Here is a 24,405-nt window from a genome sequence, read left to right as displayed (position 1 = left end):
AGATAACATATTGCTCCAATAATTACTATCTTGAAAAATGAGGGGAAATCTCTAATATATCAGAAATGATACTTTTCTTACACAAAAAGGGAAAACTGGAAAGCCATCTTTGGAATTGCCACATAATTTCAGTATTGGGAAATTGGTATACTATCATCCACATCTCACTCCCACTTCTGGCCCATTGTAAAGAACTTCCTTTTATAAATCTCCTTTGGACATGTCTTTTTCACTTTTCCCTTGGATTGCCACAAAAGCACTCATTTGGAGAGGCATTTACCGGCAACTGAAGGGATTAAAATGGATTGGGAGAAATTGATCAAGTATTCACATGTTTTAACTCTGGGACCAAGGAGCTCTCATTTCAATTGCTGTAGTGAGAGGCCCTAATTTTTTCTGTCACCATCTATATCACACCTTTTAACTGTGGGTGTGCCATGTACTCCAGGGCTCTGTTACAGGTTTTCTTTTTTCTTTACACTCACTTTATGACCTCATCAACTTACATTGCAACTTGTGGCACAGTGGATAGAGTATTGCATCTCTAGTCAGGAAGTTCTGAGTTCAAATCTGGCCTCAGACACTTTCTAGCTGTGTGACCCCAGGCAAGCCAATTAACCTGTGCCTCCCTTACTTATAAAATGGGCATAATAATAGCACCTAATTAATAAAATAAGGTAATATTTATAAAGCTCTTAGGCTGGTACATAGTAAATATTTAATAAATGCCTATTTCCTTTCCATAGATTTAATTATCATCACTATGTGGATGACTGCCCAATCTATACAAGGTGTCCCAAAAGTCTTCATGCAATTTAAAGCCTTACTAATTGCAGAAGTATAAATGCTACAAATTTATTTAAAAGATCTGAAAAGTTAATTATTTAAATTTTCAAATATAATGATATGTTTATTATTAAAACCCAGCATAGGGGGCAGCTAGGTGGTGCAGTGGATAAAGCACTGGCCTTGGATTCAGGAGGACCTGAGTTCAAATCCAGCCTCAGACACTTGACACTTAACTAGCTGTGTGACCCTGGGCAAGTCACTTAATCCTCATTGCCTTGCAAAAACAAACAAAACAAACAAACAAACAAAACCCAGCATACCCACTATGTTTTGTTATTGCTATACATTGCTCTAGTCCGTTTTCAAACTTCCATCAGATGCTGCTCAGTAACTAAAAAATTGCATTTGTAATCGTAGCCTTTCGGTGATTCCAAGAATAAAGTGTTTTGATGCAGATATGATAGCTTTGATATTGCCCTATAAAAAAAGTCATGGAGATTGATCAGGTGACTGAAGTAGTCAAGCAAGAAGACTTCCTCTACCAATCTAGTGGTCTGTTATCCAGAAGCTGTTGCACATATAATGACAGAGTGTCTCATCATATTAAAATTTAAATTTAAAAAAATATTATTCAAAATTCACAATCACACAAGTATTCAATAAGTCAAAATAACTGAACTTTCAAATGATATTTTTGTAATTTTTTAGCATTCTCTTTTGAAATACTTCAAGCTTACAAAGGCATTCAAACTTTTCAAACACCCTGTCTGTTCAGCCCCAATCCTCTCCTGAGCTCCAGCCCTGTATCACATATTGGATGTTTCAAACTAGACATCACACAGACATATCAAACTCGACCTATCCAAAACAGAGCTCATTATCCTTTCCTCAAAAACTTACTACTTCCCTAATTCTGTTGAGAGGACCACCATCCTTGCAGTCTCCCAGGTTCAAAACCTTGGCATTACCCTTGACTCTTCATTCTCCCTTGCCCTTGATATCCAGCCCTTTGCCAAATCTACTCAGACAACATTCTTGCCTGAATCTCATTCTCACTACTCATGTAGCCACTAGTCTAGTTTAGATCCTTGTCACCTCTTGCCTGGATTTTTGTACCAGCCTCCTCATTGATCATTCTGCTTTAATTCTCTCCCCTCTCTCATTTATCCTCTACACAGCTGCCATGTGACCATGACACTCCACTATTAAGTAAACTCCATTGGCTCCCTGTTGTGTCCAAATTCAAATAAACTTCCTTTTTTGGCTTTTGAGGCCCTTTACAATCTGGCCCCAAACTACCCTTCCAGACTCATTATACCTCACACTCTATGGTTCATCAAATATGACTTTCTCTCTTTTCTTCATACATAGTGCTATATCTCTTTTCTCTTTTTATTGGCCATTCACCATGCATAGAATGTACTCACATCTACCATGTAGAATTCCTTACTCCTCCAAAACTCATTGCAAAGACAACTTTCTATGCAAAACCTGTTCTAATTGCCCCCAGATGCTATTAACTTCCTTCCCTAAACTTCTTTGTATTAAGTTTTGTATTTATGTTATATATGTTTCTAGATGTATATGTCACTAAATAAGCTGTATGCTCCTTGGCTTTGTATCCCTGGCACCTAGCATATAATTGGTTTGTTCATTCATTGGTTGATTAACCACAACGAGTTAATTCTTCAAATAATGTTATAAACATTATTAGCCAGATGTAGAATTTTGGCAGTGGCAATCAAATTTAAGCTTCATATTTAAAATCTGCATTATTCTTTAAAGGTCTCTGTTGGTTATGGGGTGAAGGAGCCTTAGGGTTATACAATTATCTGTGCCATCACCTAATTATTATTACAAATGTTGTCTACAGGCCAAAGAATCCTGGGAGATGGACACCAAAGAAAAACTTGAACAGGCTGCTATTGTCAAAGAGAAGGGCACAGTATACTTCAAGGTGTGTGAATCAAAGTGTTTTCTCTCCAAACTATCTGTTTTGAGGTAACTCTGTATTTTTTTCTCATATTTACTGGCTTTGATAATTAAATCGGAACCTTTAGAAAATGAAAGAACTTTAATCACTTCCCCACTCTAATTCCCAATAAGAGGTAATAAGTCAGAATGGAGAAAGAAGATCTAGAGATAATCCAAGTGCTCTTTTCAGCCACCTGCTTTTTAAAATAAGTAAATAAAAATGTATGGAAAACAGCAAATTTTACCAGTAGAAATTTGCTCTCCTCCTTGATACCTTTTTACCATGTGAGGGGAAGGAGAGAAAAAACTCCCTAATTTCAAAGGAGATAGCTGACAGGAGGCAAATGTGCATTTCTATTAGTCCAGATCATCTCTGTTCTCCCTTTCTTTAAGGATATTCAGAAGTTTCTGGGAGACACGGCATGTGGTATTATGTTAAAGTCATTAGTTTGCTTCTGAAATCTCCTTTGCATTTTCTAGTATATTATTTTACTAAAAGAGATAATAAAATCCCAAAGCTACCAAAACATAGTGAAATAACATTTAGTTCAAATACTTCTCCCCAGAAAAAAAGTTTCTCTTCAGAGGAGATTGGAAATACCCCCTCTTTACCCCTCATTTAGCAGGTGAGGGTTGAGTAGGAAGAGGGCAGGTGTATGGGATTCAGTTTCTCTCTCTCTCCCCCCTGTGCCCCTCTCCCTCTCACTTCTTCTTCCTTTCCCACTTCCCCTCCCCCTCTCTCCCTCCTTTCTTACTATTTAATGATGATTTCAGATAGATAGGTTCAGCAGGCACACCTCAAAAAGTAGTATAATCGGGCAGCTAGGTGGCACAGTGGATAGAGCACTGGCCCTGGATTCAGGAGGACCTGAGTTCAAATCCGGCTCAGGCACTTGACACTTACTAGCTGTGTGACCCTGGGCAAGTCACTTAACCCCAATTGCCTCACTAAAAAAAAAAAAAGTAGTGTAATCCATGTATAAAGTGAAAATTTATCTCCCAACAAAAAGCAAGCAGTGATACAATAATTAATTTCAAGAGATACTTAATAAACACTACTACCTTGTGCCTGTTATTGGTAGCTATGCCTAATATAGATTCTGTGGGAAATAGGAAAGACAGATAAGAATCACTTTTGCCTTCAAGGAACTTGAAGGGAAGAAGCTTAGCAGCCATGAAACAAATATAATACAATCCTATTTGATAAATAATGATGTACTTAAAGGAACTAAAAGAAAACATACCCAAAAATATGGTAAAGATATTAATGAGGAGGCACCATTGTGTATGCAAGACTGAAAATCAGCTCTACCACTGATAATGTGATTTCAGGCTCCTCTGTAGGCTTCAGTGTTTTTCTCATCTATGAAATGAAGGACTTGGGTTAGTTGAACTGTAAGATCCCTCCTAGCTCTATCATTTGAAAAACCTACAAGCTTTCCTGTCAAGGGAGTGTATAAGATTATGTCCTATTTTCTGATCAACACATGAAGACATGATCAGACTATATAATTGAGATTAAAAATGATCTATCTCCTTTAATCTGATCTTTATGTAAAGTAGGAAGAACTTTTCCTGTATAATTTCCTAAGAACACTTGTCCCCAGAGTACCATTGTTTATTTTGTTAATCAGGTAATTTGGTAATTATTAGGTAATCAGGTAAATTTAGTTATTATTCAGTCCTTCTAATTGGTAATTATTTCAATAAATTGGTACTTTATTGGTAATTCATTTCAGTAAATTAAGCCCTGCTTTGGGAAATACACAGATAAATTCAGATACAGTCTTTGCCCATAGGAAGCTTATAATCTAGTTAGAAAGATATGTACAAAGTTAAATATATTACAGAATATAAGTACATCATGGCATGAAAGATTACATGCACATTTCTAACTGTATAGACATATTTCATTATACGGTTCTCTTTATAGAAAATCAGTACAGTGTAATGAATAAAATGATGCACTTGAAGTCAGGCATACCTGAGTCTGAATGCCACCTCAGTTACTAGCTTTGTGACCCTGGGCAAGCCACTTTAAGCTCTGTAAGTCTTAGTTTTCTTACCCCAAAATGGGGATAATTTGTTGTGAGGATCAAATGAATTTAAATGTTTTAAGCCCATTACAAGCCTTAAAGCACTATATGAATGTTATTATGATTATTACATTTTTAAATTTTTATTTTTTTTTTTGCGGGGCAATGAGGGTTAAGTGACTTACCCAGGGTCACACAGCTAGTAAGTGTCAAGTGTTTGAGGCCAGATTTGATTATTATTAGTCTCAATCCTCCCATATATCCTCACAGTCCCTATTTCTACAAGATATTTAATTTGACATATAGGTCAAATGCCCTGTATTATCCTTTCAGTCTGAGTGTGCAGGTCTAGAAATGATGGCAAGATTAAAAGTATAGATGAAAAACTAGTATTTTATGTCAAAATGTTTTATAAATTTGAAAATATTTTATAAGTGGCACCTGTTGTTATCATCATTATTATGTCATTCTAGCATTAATTATTCATCTTTAGGAAGCTAGAAGTTTGGTTTATGCCTTGGTGAATAAATCTCATGAAAGAAATACAAAGTATTAGTAACCACCTGAAAAATTGTTCAGATTCTCATATGGAAAAATGCAAATTAAAATAATTACGAGATATCACCATATACCCGTTAAATTGGCAAAGTGTTTAAAATTATGGCAGGTCTGTGGAGAAGTAAGCACACTATTTTACTTCTGGTGGAGCTATTATTTGTGCAATCTTTTTGCACAATATAATAGATGATATTGCTTGGGGAGTGAAGAGGAAAGGGAGGCCTGTCTGTATAAAAGTATTTATATTAAAGTTAAAGTTAACATATACTCTCAGTTTATAACAAGCTATAAATAACAAAAACTCATAGTTTCTTGTATAATCTTTTGCATTCTTATTAACATTCAAAGTTTCTTTTGATAGTAAACAGAATTTTCAAAACTTTGATCTTGGGGAGAAATTGGATTTTGCTTACTATTTGAATATAAGAGTACTTGACTTGGGGCAGCTAGATGGCGCAGTCGATAAAGCACTGGCCCTGGATTCAGGAGGACCTGAGTTCAAATCCATCCTCAGACACTTAACACTTACTAGCTGTGTGACCCTGAGCAAGTCACTTAACCCTCAATGCCCCCCCCAAAAGTACTTGACTTTAAAATCCTTGTGTGTTTAATTACTTTAACAATTAAAAATAAACTTGTATAGAGTAAATGTCATGGGAAGGGAGTGGGATGGAGGGAAATAGTTATGATGATTGATTATAATGTCAAAATGTATGGTACCTACTTTGCTGGGCTTTTATGAAGAAAATTCTCTGTCAAGCTTAAGGTACTATATACAAGTTATGATGAACAGGATACTATCAGAAAATCCTGGAAAGACCTACATGAACTGAAGCAGAGTGAAATGTACTGTATACAAAATAACAGCAATAGTGGGGGATGATCTGCTGGGAAGCATGTGGTTATTTTCAGCAAGGCGATGATCCAATATAACCCTGAAAGATTTGTGAAGATTGAAGCACATCTGCAGAGAAAGAACTGATAGTATCTGAAAACAGATGGAAACACATTTAAAAATTTTTTTTTCTTTTCCTCTTTGACAATTCCTTAATCTGAAGTTTTGGGGTTTTTGACTGTTTTCTCTCACAACTAACTAATGTGGGAATTTTTCTATGACTAAAAAAAAATAAAATAAAAAATAAACTTGGACATAGACCCATAGTATCTTAGAGCTCAAAAGGATCTCTGAGGTAATCAGAGCGGCATAGTGGATAGAATGCTGGAGTTGGAGTCAGGACCTGTGTGTCCTGAAGCAAGTTATTTTAATAACTTCAGCTTTTCATCTTTACAATGAAAATAATAAAAGCTGTCTCACAGAGTTATCATGAGAATCAAATTACATAATATTTGTAAAGTGCTTTGCAAACATTAAAGTATCATATGAATATTAGTAAATCAGTCCAACTCGAATAGGAATCTCTCCAACATTTGTAATAAGTAATCTAAGTGTTTCACTTGAAGACCAATGATCAGTCAGTCAACCAACAAACATTTATAAAGTGTCTTCTTACATATACCAGGCCTTGTGCTAAAAACATCAGGGATACAAAGTAAAAACAAAAACAGTTCCTGCCCTCCAGGATCTTGACTTTCTAATTCTAGAAACACTATGTACATAAATAAGTACATAAAAGATATATACAGAGTTGATGGAAGGTAGCCAGGTGAAGGCACCAGTACCTGGGGGAACCGGGAAAGTCCTCCTTAAGTAGATAGAATTTGAACTGAGTCTTAAAGGAAGCCAGGGACTCTAAAAGGTAAAGGTCCATTGCTCTTTATTCTATATCATCCTGCTTTCAGTACTGATTTACATAATTCTTTAATATGCGGCCTTATAAATAACCAGCACTATACCTGTTCTAGACATAGAATTGTTGCTGGTTTTTTTGCAGTTTTCTTTTCACTTTGAATTGTTTTGCAAAGCTGTTTACATATTTATTTGTGATATGTGTGTGTGTGTGTGTGTGTGTGTGTATACACACACACACACACACACACACACGTCCTAAACTGTTTTTCCCATCAAGCACAAAGCAACTATAATTGGACTCTGCATCACAGTGTTGGTTGTGCTTGTATGGGAGACAGAACTGATATGAGAGAAAAAAAATAGGGAAAATAGTTTGGTTGAACCAAGTGTTTATATAGGACAATGGTTTTTAATCTCACATCCATGAATATTTTTAATATTCTGATAGTTATATTTGAATATAATTTCTTCAAGGGAGGGAGGGAGAAAAATTTGTAACTCAAAATCTTATAAAAGTGAATGCTGAAAACTATACTCACATGTAACTGGAAAAAATAAAATACTATTAAGGAAAAAATAAAATTTTCTTTAAAATAAGAATATAACTTGTTTTCTTATAATCCTATATAAAATATTTTATGAATTTTAAAACATTATTCTGGGAAGGAGCCCATAGCTTCACCAGTCTGTCAAAAAGTTCCATGACAAAAAAATGGTAAGAACCCCCTGATAAAAGAGATCCATGTCAGTAGAAGCAATAAAATTGTGAGTTTTGAATAGTTAAATTCACAAGGTATCTGAAGAAAGTGAGAGGAGGAAAAAAAAATCTCATATTGAACAAAAGTCAGCCAAAGTAACATAAATAACTACCAGCCTCTGTTCCTGCTTTCCCATCTATACAGAAATATTTCCAAGAGTCATCTATACACTAATTGAGAACATCCTTGATAATTGGGAAATACGCTTTCACCACAGTATTCTGCCATGAACATGGATCTTGCCTGACCAATGTAGAGAATACAAGATTCCCCTATACTTATTGTTTGTTGATTATAGAAAAAGTATTTGACTTAGTAAAACAAAATTTCACCTTAAAGGTGAAGATGTCTCCTTTCCATGTACTAGAATATTTAAAGATCCCATTAAAGATATTGCAAAAAAGTGACCTTGTTCAACAACTCTCTGATCATAAACATCAAGAGAGGTATAAAACAGAGTTCTATGCTTACCAAAGATATTCACTGTGGTAATGGAAAAGATCCAGTGCATAGTCCTAGTTAAAAATGAAGATTGTCTGTTTGTTGCAAGATCCTCCAAATGCAAACTGCTTGAACCAAACCCCAGAAAAGTAAAGTGCCTCCTAGTAGAGATCCATAATTGCCCAAAAGAGGCTTGCTATTCACACAGGAAAAACTAAGTGGAATATCAATCATTCAATAAACATGAAGTGCCTACTATGTGTCAGGTACTATGCTAAGTGCTGGGGATAAAAAAAAAAAAGAGGGAAAAATAGCCCCTGCTTTCAAGGACTTTACAGTCTAATGGGGAGACAACATGCAAATAAATATATATAAAGCAAAGATAAATAGGGAATAATTAAAGGGAAGGCACTAGAAATAAGAGGTATTAGAGAAGGTAGAAAATGGGATTTTAGTTGGGACTGAAAGGAAACCAGAGACGTTAGTAATCAGAACAAAGGAGGGAGAGTCTTCTAGGCATGAGGGACAGCCAGAGAAAATATATAGAGTCAAAAGACGGTGTATCTTACTCATGGAACAGCCAGGAGGCCAGTGTCACTGAATCAGAGAGTGCATGTCAGGGAGTAAAGTATAAGAAGACTAGAAAGGCAGGAGGGGAGTAGGTTATGAAGGGCTTTGAATGTCTAACACAACATTTTATATTTGATCTGGAGGAGATAGGGAACCAATGGAGTTTTTTGAGGGAGTGACATAATGGAACCTGAACTTTAGGAAAATCACTTTAGTGGCTGAATGGAGGATGAATTGGAGTGGTGGAAGATTTCAGTCACACAGATCCATCCTTAGGCTACTGCAATAATCAAGGGGTGAGATGATGAGAGCCTGCCCTAGAATTGTGGTAGTGTCAGAGGAGAGAAGGACACGTATATGAAAGATGTGGCAAAGGTGAAATCGACATTGACATTAGCTGTTTGACCTTGGGCAAGTCACTTAAACCCTCATTGTCCAACAAAAAAGGGAGTGTGTGAAATAGACAGCAACAGCTTGGGAAAGGGAAGAGAGAATATAAGAGATAGTGAGGAATCCAGGTTGACTCCTGGATTGTGAGCCTGAGGGACTGGGAAGATGGTGTTGCTCTCTACAGTGATAGAGATGGTAGAAGGGGGTAGGGTTTAGGGAGAAATGAGTTCTATTTTGGACATACTGAGTTTCAGATGTCTACTGGCCATGCAATTCAAAATCTCAGTTGCAGATGCCAAATTGGAGGTCAGTAAGGAGATTGGGGCAGGAAAGGCAGATTGGAGAATCATCAGCATAAAGACGGTAATTACATCCATGGGAGCCGATGAGATCACCAGCTGATATCATATAGAGAGGGAAGAGAGGAAAATCTAGAAGTGAATCCAATAAAGAAGAAAGAGATGTGGTGGTAAGGGAGGTAGGAGGAAGGCCAAGAGAGAATGGTCAACAGTGTCAGAGACAGCAGAGGAAAAGGAAAATGAGGATTGAGAAAAGGCCACTGGATTTAGAGAAATTGTTAGTGATTTTGGTGAAGTGATAAAGTTGGAAGCCAGATACTAAGGGGGTAGGTAATAAGAGAGTAAGAGGAGAAAAACTGGAGGGACCTCTTTGTAGAGGCCTTTTTGAGTTTAGCTACAAAGGGCAGAAGAAAGATAAGACAATAGTTAACAGAAATGGAAGGGTCAAGTTTTTCAGGATGGGAGACATGGGCATGTTTGTAGGTAGTAGAAAATGAGCCAGTAGAGGGAATGAAAATTAATGAAAGAGTGGAGATGACATATGGGGCAATCTCTTGGAAGAGATGGGATAGAATAGGATCAGCTGGTGAGGAATAATGCCACTTCATCCTGTGAGACAAAAGTGAATGGGGAGAGAGTGGCAGAAGGCACCTGAGTGATAGGAAATGAGAAAGAAGAGAGAAGAGGGAGTTCATGGTTAATGGCTTCATTTTTTTTTTTTCTGTGAAATATGAAGCGGGGTGGGGGGGCAGCTAGGTGGCGCAGTGGATAGAGCACCAGCCCTGGAGTCAGGAGAACCTGAGTTCAAATCCGGTCTCAGACACTTAACACTTACTAGCTGTGTGACCCTGGGCAAGTCACTTAACCCCCAATTGCCTCACACACACACCCAAAAAAAGAAAGAAAGAAATATGAAGCAGGGTTCTTGTCCATCTGTATATCTTTGTGGGACAATACAAATGGATTGTGAGTTGAGCTTAGAGTTAAACAGGAGAGAAGGGCTGAATTGCCTTCATGACATTCAAAGCTCCTTGATTTTACCACTAATATTCTGCCAGTGTTGTATAGCCACAAGACATGGAACACCACAGTCCTAAAGAATTGAAAATTAATGTGCCCCAGAGGGCAATTGAGAGGCATATGATAGATATGAACAGGCCACAATATATAACTAATAAAGAATTTTGAAGAACAGGAGTAAAAGATGTCATCAGAGGAATGTGTGATAGGATGAGAAGACAGACTGCCAGTATGGTCAGAACAAGATAACAGCTCAAATGCCTCACTGGGATCCTTGAGAAGTTCAGGGAGGCATTTAGCATTGGCCTCTAAGAGGCCCTCCCTCATCCCCCATGGCAAACCTGATCTCTTCTTTACTCCTATTACACTCAGTCTTTGTCCTTAGCACTGTGCATGTTTGATCATCCCCTACATTCCCCACCCCAGCAGAAAGTTCTCTCAGAGCAGGGACTGTGATATCTATATTTGTATCCCCAGCACCTAACACTGTCTTTCACATAGAAAGTACAGTCAGTTCTAATATAATTTTGACATATACCTAAAAATGACTGTTCTATGCAAAATGATGCAATAAAAAGCACAGGACTTACTAGGGAAATGGGGTTAGGGGCACAACACTCAAAAACTTCATCGGTGACATAAAAAAGATAGGAATCTAACAAAAATAGTACAGTGGTTAAGGGAGATAAATGGTTAAGAAATATATATCTATATATATTAATTATAACAATAAATAGTGGGTGCTATTTGACCTTTGCCTGGACACCAGGCTGGCAAAGTCAGCTGTGGGCAAAAGAGCAATGTTGGGGACCACAACTCCAGGAAGGAGTCCTGGAGAACTTTGCCATAGCAGAAGGTTGAGGAGCTGCACTGATATATATACAGATATACAACAAATATGACATGTCTGGGATCTTGAATGGTGATTTTATTTATATATATATGTGTGTGTGTGTGTGTGTATGTATATGTGTATATGTATACACACATATACATACATATACATATATATACACACACATATATACATATACTTTCCATTCAAGATCCCAGACATGTCATATTTATATATACATAAAAGTTAATAAATACAAAAGAATTGCAAAATACAACCTTGTAGGTAATATGTGCCATCATTTGAGGGACCTGGTAGATGTTTGAGGTGTGTACATTTTGTGTATTCCTACCCAATTCAGTTCAGCTGGATGCAGTTTTCTGCATTCTCACTAGCACAGATGAAATCATGTCTAAGCAAATGAGAAATTCTCATTGTCTTCAAATTGTTTCCTAACATATCAATTGCACTGGAACAAATTCACATTTTCAAAACAAGTATTATGGCAGAACTGAATGTACCTTATGAATACAAGGTTTCCCAAAGGCCTTAGTGCAATTTTAAGCTTTAATAGCTTAAATAGCTTAAACTTTAATAGCTTAAAACTGCACCAAGACCTTTGGGACACTCTGTATTTGTTCAAGTTAATTAAATGCATAGCAGTCGATGGTATTCTTGTACCAGCGATCTGCTTCACAATTCCCCAATTGGGCACTTGAGTTATTTGCAGGATTTTGTTGGTTTGTTTTGGTCCATTATAAATAGAATTATAAACGTCTTTGTACAAATAGGTCTTAAAATTTAGGATATGTTCCCAATAGAGAGATTCTTGGGTCAGAGGTTTCAAAACATGCTTCCTAAACCATCGAGTTTTCCGAGTTTTTATTTTAGCTTTTGTAAACTACTGAGAACCCATTTCCACTCTTTAGTCATTTGTATTTTCAGATAATATTTCATTAAGCACCTATATGTCCGTGGTATTGTAAAGCAAGTTAAACAATTGAGATTCCTTCTGTAAGACTATGCTGTTTCTAAACATGCTATTGCCATTCCATATTTTTAAAACAGAATATTATCAGTGCTTTCTTAAAGGTATTTATTTCCTTTCCTTTTCCAAGGGGCCAAGTGTTTTTAAGGCTTTGATGTGCTCTCATGGGACTTGTTCAACGTTCATTGTATTCTAGTGCCCCCTAGTGTTGATCTTGTAAAGGAATCAGATGTTTGTTTGTTTTCTTGACCTTTCAGTAACTCAGAAGTTCTCAAACTTTTTGATCTTAGGACTCCTTCACACTGAAAAAAAAATTATCGAGGACCCCAAAGAGCTTTTGAAACCGATTACTTTTTAAAATATGTATTCATTTTAAAATAATAATTGTTTTGCAAATTTTTTCAGATTTCTTTTATGTCTGGCATAAGAAAAGATAACTATATTTTCATATCTCCTACATTCAGTCTGTTGAGATATATCGTTTTTGTTAAAGTATATGAAGAAAATGTAACCTCACACAGATAAGGAAAAGGGAAGAGCATTTTAATTAAACAAAGAGTATCCCCTTTGAGAGAACAGGGACTAATGTGCTATTTACTGCCCCCTGGGCAGCCTTGCCAATCCAATCTAAGACACAACAATATTGACACCAAGAGATAAGTCATTTGTAGACCTAATTTGGAACAAGAATTAGAAGTCAATGAAAACCACGTGCAAGAAATGAGAATCAAGTACATAAAGGGGAAGACTTCAAAGACCTTTGTCCCCTGGAAGAAAAAGTTTAAGAAAAAGATTATTTGTATTTAATACTATTATTAATTAGTATTAATACTAAAGCTATTATTTCTCAAGAACTCTGGGTTTTCCATTTCCCTACACCTGTTTCTGTGACCAAGTCTACTTCTCTAATTATTTTTACCCTACAAGGAAAGAGTGGATGATTGAAATCATTGAAAAAATGGAGTAGTATTGAAGTAGTATTGAGGATTAGGATCCATTCAAGGAACTCATCCTAAAACTGAGAAAGTCTTAAGAGTGTGACCCTGATGACACCTGCTACTTTTCTAGAATCTTGTCTATACAAAATGGACATGAAGACCTCCCCCCACACCAAAAATGTGTTCCTCTTTATTTTTTCTAGTATTAGTAGGTGTTTTAGATGTTGTCTCATTTTCCCCTTACCTGCCAGTTCTCCAAATTGGGAAGTAGTAATCCTTGGTTTGACTCTTAAATTATATTCCATCAACTTGGATAATAAATCACTTATTATACAGTGCTCTAAGGTTTATAAAACTCTTTCCTCACAGCACTTTGAGACACATAAAACAAATATTGGTGTCTCTATTTTCCACATGAGGAAACTTATGGCTCAGGGAAGTTAAGAGTTAGCTAATAAGTGTTAGAGCCAGCACTTCATTTTAAAAGACTGACTGGGAGCTCTTTATTCTGCCTCCTCTCCCCTTGATAGTGATAAATAAATTGACTGTATAGGATGTGAAACAACCTTTAGGTAATTTTAGGTCCACAGAACAGGAACCATGTCTTCTTGGACCCAGTGCCTGTCACAGTGCTCTACAGCAGGGCCTTCATAAATAATGGTGGAATAAATGAATGGATGACAAGTACTGGCTATTCCAACATCTATCCTTAAACTCACTAGGGATAGGGCAGCTAGGTGGCACAGTGGATAGAGCACCGGCCCTGGAGTCAGGAGTACCTGAGTTCAAATCTGGCCTCAGACACTTAACACTTACTAGCTGTGTGACCCTGGGCAAGTCACTTGACCCCAATTGCCTCACTAAAAAACAAACAAAAACCTCACTAGGGATGTCATTGACTCTCTGTCATTTCCTTTGGGAATTCAAAAGAAAAGAGGGAGGACAATCAGAATCAAAGTCCTAGCAGGGATTCCATTAGATAGAGGAATGAATTTACTAACAGGTCTCTGCCATGTTCCCTACCCCAGTAAAGGAGCTTCTTTCAGCCTTACCAGTCAATGATATAGAAACAATATTTTGGCAGTTGTCTGATGCATTGCAGTAGGGTTTTCAGTCCTTGGCCCAGGAAGATGCTACTCTCTTGAAACCTCCTTTAGAAAGTTCCTCTGGGGGAAGCTACATGCTGCAGTGGATAAAGCACTGGCCCTGGATTCAGGAAGGGTTACGGTTAGGGTCAGGAGGACCCGAGTTCAAATATGGGCTCATGGGGGCAGCTAGGTGGCTCAGTAGATGAAGCACTGGCCCTGGATTCAGAAGGGCCTGAGTTCAAATCTAGCCTCAGACACTTGACACTTACTAGCTGTGTGACCCTGGGCAAGTCACTTAACTCCCATTGCCCCACAAAAACAAACAAAACAAAACAAAAAAATCTGGGCTCAGACACTTGACACTAGTAACCCTGGGCAAGTCACTTAGCCCTCGTTGTGCCACCAAAAAAAAGTTCCTCTGTAATACCATAATGCCCTTCTTCCCCTTGGTTCTGGGCCATACATGTTCCTTCAACCCTGAAATTATATGAAAATAGACAACATATTTGCACTCCTTCACTTAAAAAGTTGTGAAAGTAAATGAGTGGTTTTTATTAAGAAAACATGGTTTGAAAGGATTAGCCAAAAAAAACACAAAAAAACAAACTTGGGGTGACAATGTCAAATGATCCTTGTGAGGGAGAAAGGAGGGAATCACCTGAAGAAACTATTTTATCATTAGCACAAACTTGAAAAGAATCTCTGCTGAAGGTAGGATGACAGGTGTGTAACCAAGGACAAATAACAAAGAATGGAAGAGGCCTAAGAGAGTTTTGACAGAAAAGCTAAAGCCCAAGTGAATGTAGGCTTCTAAAAAGATCCTGAATACAACAAAGAGGACCGTTTTTAAAGGTTTATTTGGAAAGGGGCAAGTGCACTCCTTGGAGTCAAGTGGCATAACACAGTGTGTTAGAATGTAAGCTCCTCAAGAAAGGGACTATTTTTGCCATATTCTTTGTATCTGCCCATGGCAGCTGCTTTATAAATGCTTGTTGATTGAGGGGATAACAAAGAGAACAGAACTACCCACTGAAGGAGAATGGTCTTCACTGAAAAGGGGTGCAATAAATTGGTGGTTGGTGAAGGGATGGCAGTGACTGAAATCTGGTATTAGTGAAGAAATAGGACCTAGTTCCTTAAAACCAAGTCATCTCTAGGTCCAGATGTATGTAAATATAACAATTGTCCTGCCATTGGCCATCTTTGAGGAATAATGGAGAACAGAAAACTAGAGATAGGCAAATGCTATGTCAGTCTTCAAGAAAAAGAAAAATATTCATTCAATAAGCTTGCTGTTGATACCTAGCAAAATTATAGAACAAATATCAAACAGTTGGTAAATACTGTAGTGATGACTAGGAACCAGTTTGGATTCACTAGGAATAAGTCAGGTCAATCCAACCTAATTTCCTCTTTTGAAAAGGTAGTTACAGGGGCAGCTAGATGGCGCAGTGGTTAAGTACCGGCCCTGGATTCAGGAGGACCTGAGTTCAAATCCGGCCTCAGACACTTGACACTTACTAGCTGTGTGACCCTGGGCAAGTCACTTAACCCCCGTTGCCTGCAAAAAAAAAAAAAAAAGAAAAGGTAGTTACAAGGGGCAAGCTAGGTGGTGCAGTGGATAGAGCACTGCCCTTGATTCGGGAGGACCTGAGTTCAAATATGACCTCAGACACTTGACACTTACTAGCTGTGTGACCCTGGGCAAGTCACTTAACCCTCATTGTCCCACACACACAAACAAAGGTAGTTACTATCCTAGGAAAATGCTGAAACCATAGGATATTTGAATTTCAAAAAAGACATTAGTTATCTCTTATGGTATATTTGCAGGTAAATGAACATACAGATAGATAAATCCATAGCTAATTGACATACTCAAAAAAAGTCTTTATTGATGAATTTGGGGGGAGAGGAAATTGGGCAAGAGAGTTTTCTGGGGTTTTTTTGTTTTTTGGTTTTTTTGCAGGGCAGTTGGGGTTAAGTGACTTGCCCAGGGTCACATAGCTAGTAGGTGTTAAGTCTCTGAGGTCGGATTTGAACTCAGGTCCTCCTGAATCCAGAGCTGGTGCTCTATCTACTGCGCCACCTAGCTGCCCCTTCAAGAGAGTTTTCTAATGGTATAACACAACAAGCTATGTTCTTAGTTATACTCTGGTCAGCATTTTAATAAATAACTGGATATAGACAAAAGCAGATATACTTATCAACTGTTCTGGAAAGTAGAGCTACTTTGTTGGATGACAGACAGAATGCTATGTTTCAGCATTCACAGGTTAGGTGGTAGAATGGATAGAACATTGAACTTGGAGTCAGGAAGACCTGAGTTAGGATCCTGACTCAGACTTACTAGCTGTGTGATCCCTGGTCAATCAAGTCATTGTGAGACTCAAACTGGATACACCACAAATGTCAAAGCCATATATAAATGTTAACTCATTAATGTGCTAACTTTAAAAGCATGAAATTAAATAGAAATCAATGGGAAGTCTTGCCTTCAGTATTAAAAGGGCAAGTATACATGTATAAGATATTGGAAGTCTGATTTAAACACAGTTTGTGAAGATCTGTGAATTTTAATTGAATGACTGATTGAAAAAGCATTTAAGTACTGACCCTGGATTCAGGAGGACCTGAGTTCAAATGCGGCCTCAGACACTTGACACTTACTAGCTGTGTGACCCTGGGTAAGTCACTTAACCCTAATTGCTCCACAAAAAGAAAAAAAGGAAAGGAAAGAAAAAGCATTCATTAGGTATTTTATGCTAAGTATTGAAGATATAGATAGAAAAGGAAGCTCACATTCTAATTGAGGGATACACACACACACACACACCCCTAGATTAGATGGTCTCTAAGGTCCCTTTCAAGTCTAAATCCTATCTGTGATACTATTGAATATATACCTAGACCCTTTAGCCTTATTAGATTAGATTAAGGTACCTGATTTTGGATTAAAAATCTTTATGGTTGCTATGCATTGAGTTTAGCACTTAATTGTTTCATAGACATCTGCCGTGTTTCCGAAGCCCTTCTATAAGCTTTTTCACAGTAAATTTCTTTCGTGTCTTCCCCTTCCCGCCCCACTCTGTGCCAGATGCCTACCACCACAAATACTTAATGCTTCTCTTTTCCTAGGGAGGCAAATACTTGCAGGCAGTGATTCAATATGGAAAGATCGTATCCTGGTTAGAGATGGAATACGGTTTATCGGAGAAGGAGTCTAAAGCGTCTGAGGCCTTCCTGCTGGCGGCTTTCCTTAACCTGGCCATGTGCTACCTGAAGCTTCGGGAGTACAGCAGGGCTGTTGAGTGCTGCGACAAGGTAATGGCGGGGCGAGCGCAGGGCGAACCCGTTAAGTTCCGGGTCTCCTTAACCCCGCCTCAATCTCCCTCTACTTCTGTCTGCTTTCAGAAGTGTCCATGAATAGGAACAATAACACCTGTGTAAAATACAGTTTTTCATCCACGTCTTTCCTAGATTAAACAAAGCATCTCTTATTTCATACCAAGTTAAACATAAATGTCTTTGGATCCAGTCAGATGACCTGGCTGGCCCCTGAGACCTGCTCTAGCACTTTGTTTTGTGCATTTCTAAGGAACGTGTCCTGTCATACTGCATTGTAGCTGTCAGTGTCCATAAGGACAGAGAAAAAGCCTTAGCTCGACTTTTATCTCATTTAGCAGCTAGCCCACTGTTCAGCTCAACCAGTGAAGCCTCCATGGATGTTTGCGCAATTTAAAAAGAAAGAACAGAATTAACTCTAAGACTCCAAGAAGGTTATTCCTACTCAGTATGGTGCTACTCATGGTAGGATGCACGTAAAGTTCATTTGCAAAACAATTCAGGAAGTGATTTAAGTTCCTACTCTGTACCAAGTATGATGCTAGGTGCAAGGGAGAGATGCACAGAGAAAAAGGAAAGAGAACCTGCCCCAAGGTTTATCTCCTCTATACATATGTATGATACCATGTCTACATAAGTACGCAGATAAGAAAATACAAAATAAATCAAGGCTGGAGAGAACATATCATGTTATAATTCCACTTCTTTACTGAAATAAATATAGTGTCACAGACAAATGAAAAGGAATTTAAATCCACAAAAATTTTCAGCAGCTATGTCCTTTGTTGCAAGTTTTCTATTTCATTTGAGCTGTCGTACTGGTGGCTTAATATAGCCATCGGCTCAAGCGCATGCTACAGTTTACATTAACTGTCCCGAACCATGCCGTACCATTGTCTTACAGTAAGACCCACTAGGTGAAGATTTCTTTTTTGAAAAGCATAAAAAGATAAGAACCAAGTAGAAAGAAGCTCCTCATACTCTCTACAATTGAGTGGCAAGTATCAGTCTCTTACCCATCACACTGGTCTAAAGATTTGATTGAGAAGAGTGTGCTGTTATTAGTTGTATTTTGATGTGTATGTAAAAATTAAATACATGTCCTCATAAATCAGCAGATGTTCCCATTCCCCTTCCCAATTCTCTGGTCAAAACATTTTTGTGGAATAATACAACTGAATGACGAATTTCTTTTTTCCAGCAGAATTCTTCCTTAAATATATCCAAAAAGAAAAAAAAAACTGTTAAGAGGGTCACAGTCTGGTCATGCTAAATTGGAAGCTCTCTGTTTGCAGGCACTTGGACTGGATAGTACCAATGAGAAGGGGCTGTACAGGAGAGGTGAAGCCCAGCTGCTTATGAATGAGTTTGAGTCGGCCAAAGGGGACTTTGAGAGAGTTCTAGAAGTAAACCCCCAGAACAAGGCCGCAAAGCTGCAGATCTCCGTGTGCCAGAAGAAAGCCAAGGAGCACAATGAGCGGGATCGCAGGATATATGCCAACATGTTTGAGAAGTTTGCAGAGAGAGATGCAAAGGTGTGCATGGAATGAATGCTTGGGCAAATTCAGCAGTCAGCCTTTCCATTTGGGCTTTTAGCCAGGCAGTTTTAAATACAGAGCAAAAGAACAGAGAAGCAGCCCCAAGTCCCAAGGTCTGACATTCACCAAGTAGGAAGCTGACAAACTGTGATAGTGGCTGAGGTTCAATTACTTCAGACCTCCCTCATTCCTGGTTTTGATAGTTGTGGTGCATTTTGCTAATCCACGTCCATGATAGAAGAATAAAGTCAGGTAACAAATTCCCTTGAACATTTTTCACCTAGCAAACTCCTTGGCAAGACTGCTGATTTTCCCCAGGAAGGTAGGTTATTTTGCTGGTTGCACCCTCTGACCCTTCCCTTTCCTTGAGGTTCCAAATCTATTCTAGGAGCTGGTTTTCAGCCCTTGCAGCATAATTATACCTCATCCTGGATTTCCCTGTACATCTTAGGAGCTTCCTTTATGAATTATAGGTAACTATCCAACAATACTAATAACTCACATTTATATATAATGTGTTTATGTACATTAGACAGCTAGGTGATACACTGGGTAGAGCAGTGGGCCTGCAGCCTAGAAGATGAGACCTCTGATGCTTACTTAGCTGTGTGGCCTTGGGCAAGTCACTTAACCTCTGTCTGCCTCCATTTCCTTAACTGTAAAATAATGGTACCTACCTTACAGGATTGTTGAGAGGCTCAAATGAGATAATATTTGTAAAGCACTGTCACATAATAGGATATAGCTATTGTTATGTTATTTTGTAGCTTATAAACTTTATGAATTCTGTAGTGTTTAGATATAGACATAGATAGAGATAGAGATAGAGATATGTCATTATCTCAGCTTTATAGATGAGGAAACTGAAACTGGGAAAATCCAAGAAATGTGTTTAAAGTGCCATGCTGGTACTTATATTTCATATTCTAATCCAGTGTTCTATACCAGCCTTCTTCCACTAACTGCCCTCCTCAGCTCTGATCACATTTTAACCGTGAAAACTGAAAGTGTCCCTTGGACTTTAGAGGATTCTGATTTAGACACAAGTTGAACTTGATGAGCCACAACACGCCCACCTCCCCCCACACACACACCCCAGTGCTGAGATTTAGCCATTCATCTCAAAATGGCACAGGCCAAATGGTCTTAAAGGGACAACAAAAAACCAAGTGTCATGGACGCTGCCATCAGTTAATAAAACAGCTTGGAAGAGGCAGGGATCGAAACATTTCTTCCCTTCTCTTATTGCTAATCCCCTTGTATATTTTTTCCCTTGCACAGGAAGAGGCTGGTAAGATAGTAGGTGATAAGATGCCAGAAGGGGTCCCCTCTAAGAAGATCCAACCTGTAGAAGAGCCAGTAATGGAAGACAAGGACTTGGAAGGCCATGTATGACAGAGTACAAGAGAGGGAGAGGGAATCCTAATGCATTCAGCCCCCTCCTCAATGACTTCTACGGAACTCAGGACTAAATAATGTTTCTTGTCAAGTTTGTTATAGTCTATGTGATTCTGGACACAAGCAGGCAAACTCGGAGCTTCCCAGAAAACAGCCCCCTGCTGCTGCCCATTACCTTCACTAAAAGGGTCACGTGGGACCACTGCAGGTGGTACCAAAAAAAAAAATAGAAGCAGCTGTTGGGGTGAGGAAGTTGGACCAGCAGCTTGAGTCCAGCTCATTTCAGTTCATGTCCCAACTTTTTAGATCCAAGTTAGAGTACTCTAAGACCCGCGCAATTTGGAGCTATTTGTTTGGATCACACAGGTGGTGATCGGACTTTAGTTACACTGCAGAGGGGCTTAGAATAATTTAGAGAATCTCTTCTTTTATTGGGCTATGATCTGCATGATTGGAGGGAGTTCCCAAAGCAGTGAGACCACAGATCTATTTGAACATTTGTGGAGGGGACAGGAGGCTGTTGGGGGTTTGTTTTTTGAAATAACTAAATGACTGAAGTACTTACCAATACAAGCCTATTGTTTTAACGAAGAGAACAAATATGAAGGAAAATAATCTGAGATCACCTTGTGCAAACAGTACTGTTAACAGACCTGAGAGCTAAGCCTGCAGGGCCACCTGCTCCCTTAGCTGTCTCCTCCTGTTTGCTCTCAGCTCCTGTATTGCCTTCGTATGGGTCTCAACCAGTCAGCTTTCCCTGGGTCAGCAAACTGTGCAGGTTAGACTGTCACCATTTGTCCTTCATGAGCACTCTCTCCTGCCACAGTGACTAGCAGAGTTTGGGTGTTCGTTTTTCCCTTTCTTGGATGAAGTCCTGAGATACTGAAATGTGAAGGAAAAAAGTAATAGCAGTTTCTCTTTCTCCTTTTTCTCTTCCTTTGAAAAAGTCATGCGGAATACAATACCTACTGCTAGCACTGCTACTGTTCAGTTCCTCTTTTCCATTCTAATCCGCATTTTTAGAAACTTAAAACCTGTTCTTATAATATCTTAGACCTGGAGTGGATTCATTTACATATCCATATAGAATTGATGCAGCTTTTTTTGGTTTTGTTATTTAAAAGATTACCAGAGCATAAAAATATATATTGGATTTTTTTAAGAGTTTCATTTACTCTCTTGTGAGAAAAAAAAATGCTACTTTGAAAAAAAAAATGACATTCTGTTACTTAGTTTTTAAAAACAAAGCCTGCGTGATTTGGAAAGCAACTAACTCTTCCACTTAAGGGTTTTACATATGGGTTTAGCATTGTCATCATTTTCCTTTCTAGTATCAACGGTTTTTCTGTTCTGGACTGGGTTCTGAGCAGCGAATGAGCAACATGCTATGGCAGGTGATCCGGGGTAGGTCCTTAGCATCTAAGCACAGAATTAAGTACTGTGAGTACACTAGTTTTATTTTTAAAATACTTCTAGAACTGAATTTTAGCCTTTTGATCTAAACGAGATGATATGGTTTAATAGGACCCCACCTTGCAAATCTCTAACCAATGTCATTAACAGTGTGAATACCATTAAATGAATAATTTAGAACAATTCAGCATTTATTAAGCATCTACTATGTGCAGAGAACATTGGGGTGGATGTTGGGGGGGACGTAAAAATAAGATTGTCTTCCACCTTCATGAAAGCAAGTCTGGGATGATGGTGGGAGGGGTGTGAAGATGGCAAAGCACATACAGGACAGAACAGAAAGAGATACATGCACAGAAGTGCAAAGCGAAGTAGTCCAGGGATTCCCAGAATGGAAAATTCATCTTTAACCTTATTCATGTCATTTTTTAAAACTTAAGGCAACACTGTCAGTTATCTTTTAAAATACTTTTTTAGGGGGCAGCTAGGTGGCACAGTGGATAAAAGCACCAGCCCTAGATTCAGGAGGACCTGAGTTCAAATCTGGCCTCAGACACTTGACACTTACTAGTTGTGTGACCCTGGGCAAGTCACTTAACCCTCACTGCCCCACCAAATATATATAAAACCAATCCACCTCTCTGTTATTGGTTTCTAAACCTGAAAGTCAAACTTCTTTTCCTGTAGAATTTGTCCTCCATTTCAGCAAATGTGTTAAATCCTTTTCTGGAGTGTACTTCTCTGATAATAACCAGAGCCATACTGATCATTTCTCACTTACTTTTTTGTATCTTCATGGAATGTTTCTTTAAGAGACCCCCAAACTCACTTGAGCAAAATGAAAAGCAAGGATTCACCTTGTACTGTGGTGTAATTAATTTGTATTGGTGAGTTCAGCAGATTAGAGCACAGTGCTAAGAAGGTCAGAGCTAAGTATTTGTTTCCATACAATCTAGTTAGCTCCTCACAAAGAGAAATTTTTTTCTGGAGCAGGACTCACTCTAGCCCACTGTTTCCCAAGTTGTGCTACTAGTTACAAGGAAAATGGGGTAAGTTTGCAAAGGGTTTAGAACAAACCGGCCTTACTAGAGACCAAGTCCCTACTACTAGAAAACAATTCACATACCTGACAGAATCAATAATGTTGTCTTTGCATGCCAAGGATAGCGTATTCCATTTATAAGTAAAATAGAAGTCATTGATGCATCTTTCTATAGATAGATGGAGTACAGAGTGGTGAGTCTACTTCTCATAAACAGGAAATTATTGTATAGACTTGGGTAACCTTTTTTTTCAATTCAATAGAATGCATATTGTTCTTTTGAGATGGGAGCAGAATTGTAACTTGGGTCTGGGTAAACTTCACAAGAAAAAGTGTTTTCTCAAATTTCTCTCTAATGTCCCCCCAGAAAAGTTGGTGAAGGGAAAGGAAGGATGGAAGATAATGGAATAATATCAATAGAATTATTAATGTTTTAAAAACTAATTGGAATATATTATATCTTTATTCTGATTTTATAATTGGAGAAAAAACAAGTTTTGGTGAATATCCATTTAAATGAATGTGTTGTTATTGACATATCAATCTAATTCACCCAGTGGTGGAGTGGGAAAACTGCTGGATTTGAAGTCAGAGGACCTGGATTCAAATCCCAGCCGTGCCTCAGTTTCGTCATTTGTAAGGCCCCTCCTAGCTCGAAACCTATAGACCTCTATCGGCCTCTTTTTACCAAAATTTATATGCATCCCTTCTAACTCAGAAAGGCCAATATGTGGGAAATACTGTATAATTGTATAATCTTTGCATAAGAAAGATTGATCCTTGCTGGAGAGCAAAGTTCCATAATCTTCCTTCTTTTACAGTGAACATCACAAAGATCCTAGAGCATAATTGCATTGGTTTAGGGTCTCTGAATTCCTGATTTCTCTGGATTTTAAATCTTAACCCTTCTTGTTGTGAAGTGGTTTTTACAGTACTTCCTTCAATTTGCATATTTTTATTGAATAAATATAGTTTGTACCCAGGGAGTCCTGCTGGGCTTTTTAGTCTTATTGATATTAGTGGCATGAAAATCCTTTTATCATTTTCTTGTATCAGGTACTTGATAACATAGACCAACTCATCATCCTTCAAACAGCAATAGCAGCTACAGAAGTACTAAGCTTTCTTCATACTTGTTTGGCCCTTTGGCAGCACAGTGAATGTTTTGAGGCTTGTTTCTTTAGTAGTGTTTCTTCACTATGCCCTTGCTAAGATTACCAGCTGTGAGACTAATC

The 24,405-nt window shown here is 38.1% G+C and overlaps 1 protein-coding gene across 8 annotated transcripts in view; it reads left to right on the top strand.

The window, feature by feature from the left end:
• Positions 1-24,156, top strand: part of FKBP5 (FKBP prolyl isomerase 5) — a 161,936-nt gene extending 137,780 nt beyond the window's left edge. For all 8 annotated transcript variants that reach the window (XM_044005565.1, XM_044005567.1, XM_044005568.1 and 5 more), the window contains exons 9-12: positions 2,663-2,746; positions 17,573-17,758; positions 19,075-19,314; positions 20,599-24,156. In XM_044005565.1, the coding sequence (XP_043861500.1) occupies positions 2,663-2,746; positions 17,573-17,758; positions 19,075-19,314; positions 20,599-20,712 (624 nt within the window). In that variant the 3' untranslated portion in view covers positions 20,713-24,156. The remainder of the gene's footprint in view (positions 1-2,662; positions 2,747-17,572; positions 17,759-19,074; positions 19,315-20,598) is intronic.
• The last annotated feature ends 249 nt before the right edge of the window (positions 24,157-24,405 follow it).

Source organism: Dromiciops gliroides, chromosome 4 (assembly GCF_019393635.1).
Source record: "Dromiciops gliroides isolate mDroGli1 chromosome 4, mDroGli1.pri, whole genome shotgun sequence".
Lineage (NCBI taxonomy): Eukaryota > Metazoa > Chordata > Mammalia > Microbiotheria > Microbiotheriidae > Dromiciops > Dromiciops gliroides.
The sequence above is the reverse complement of the archived record's forward strand: the minus strand, read 5'-3'. Positions and strand labels throughout refer to the sequence as shown.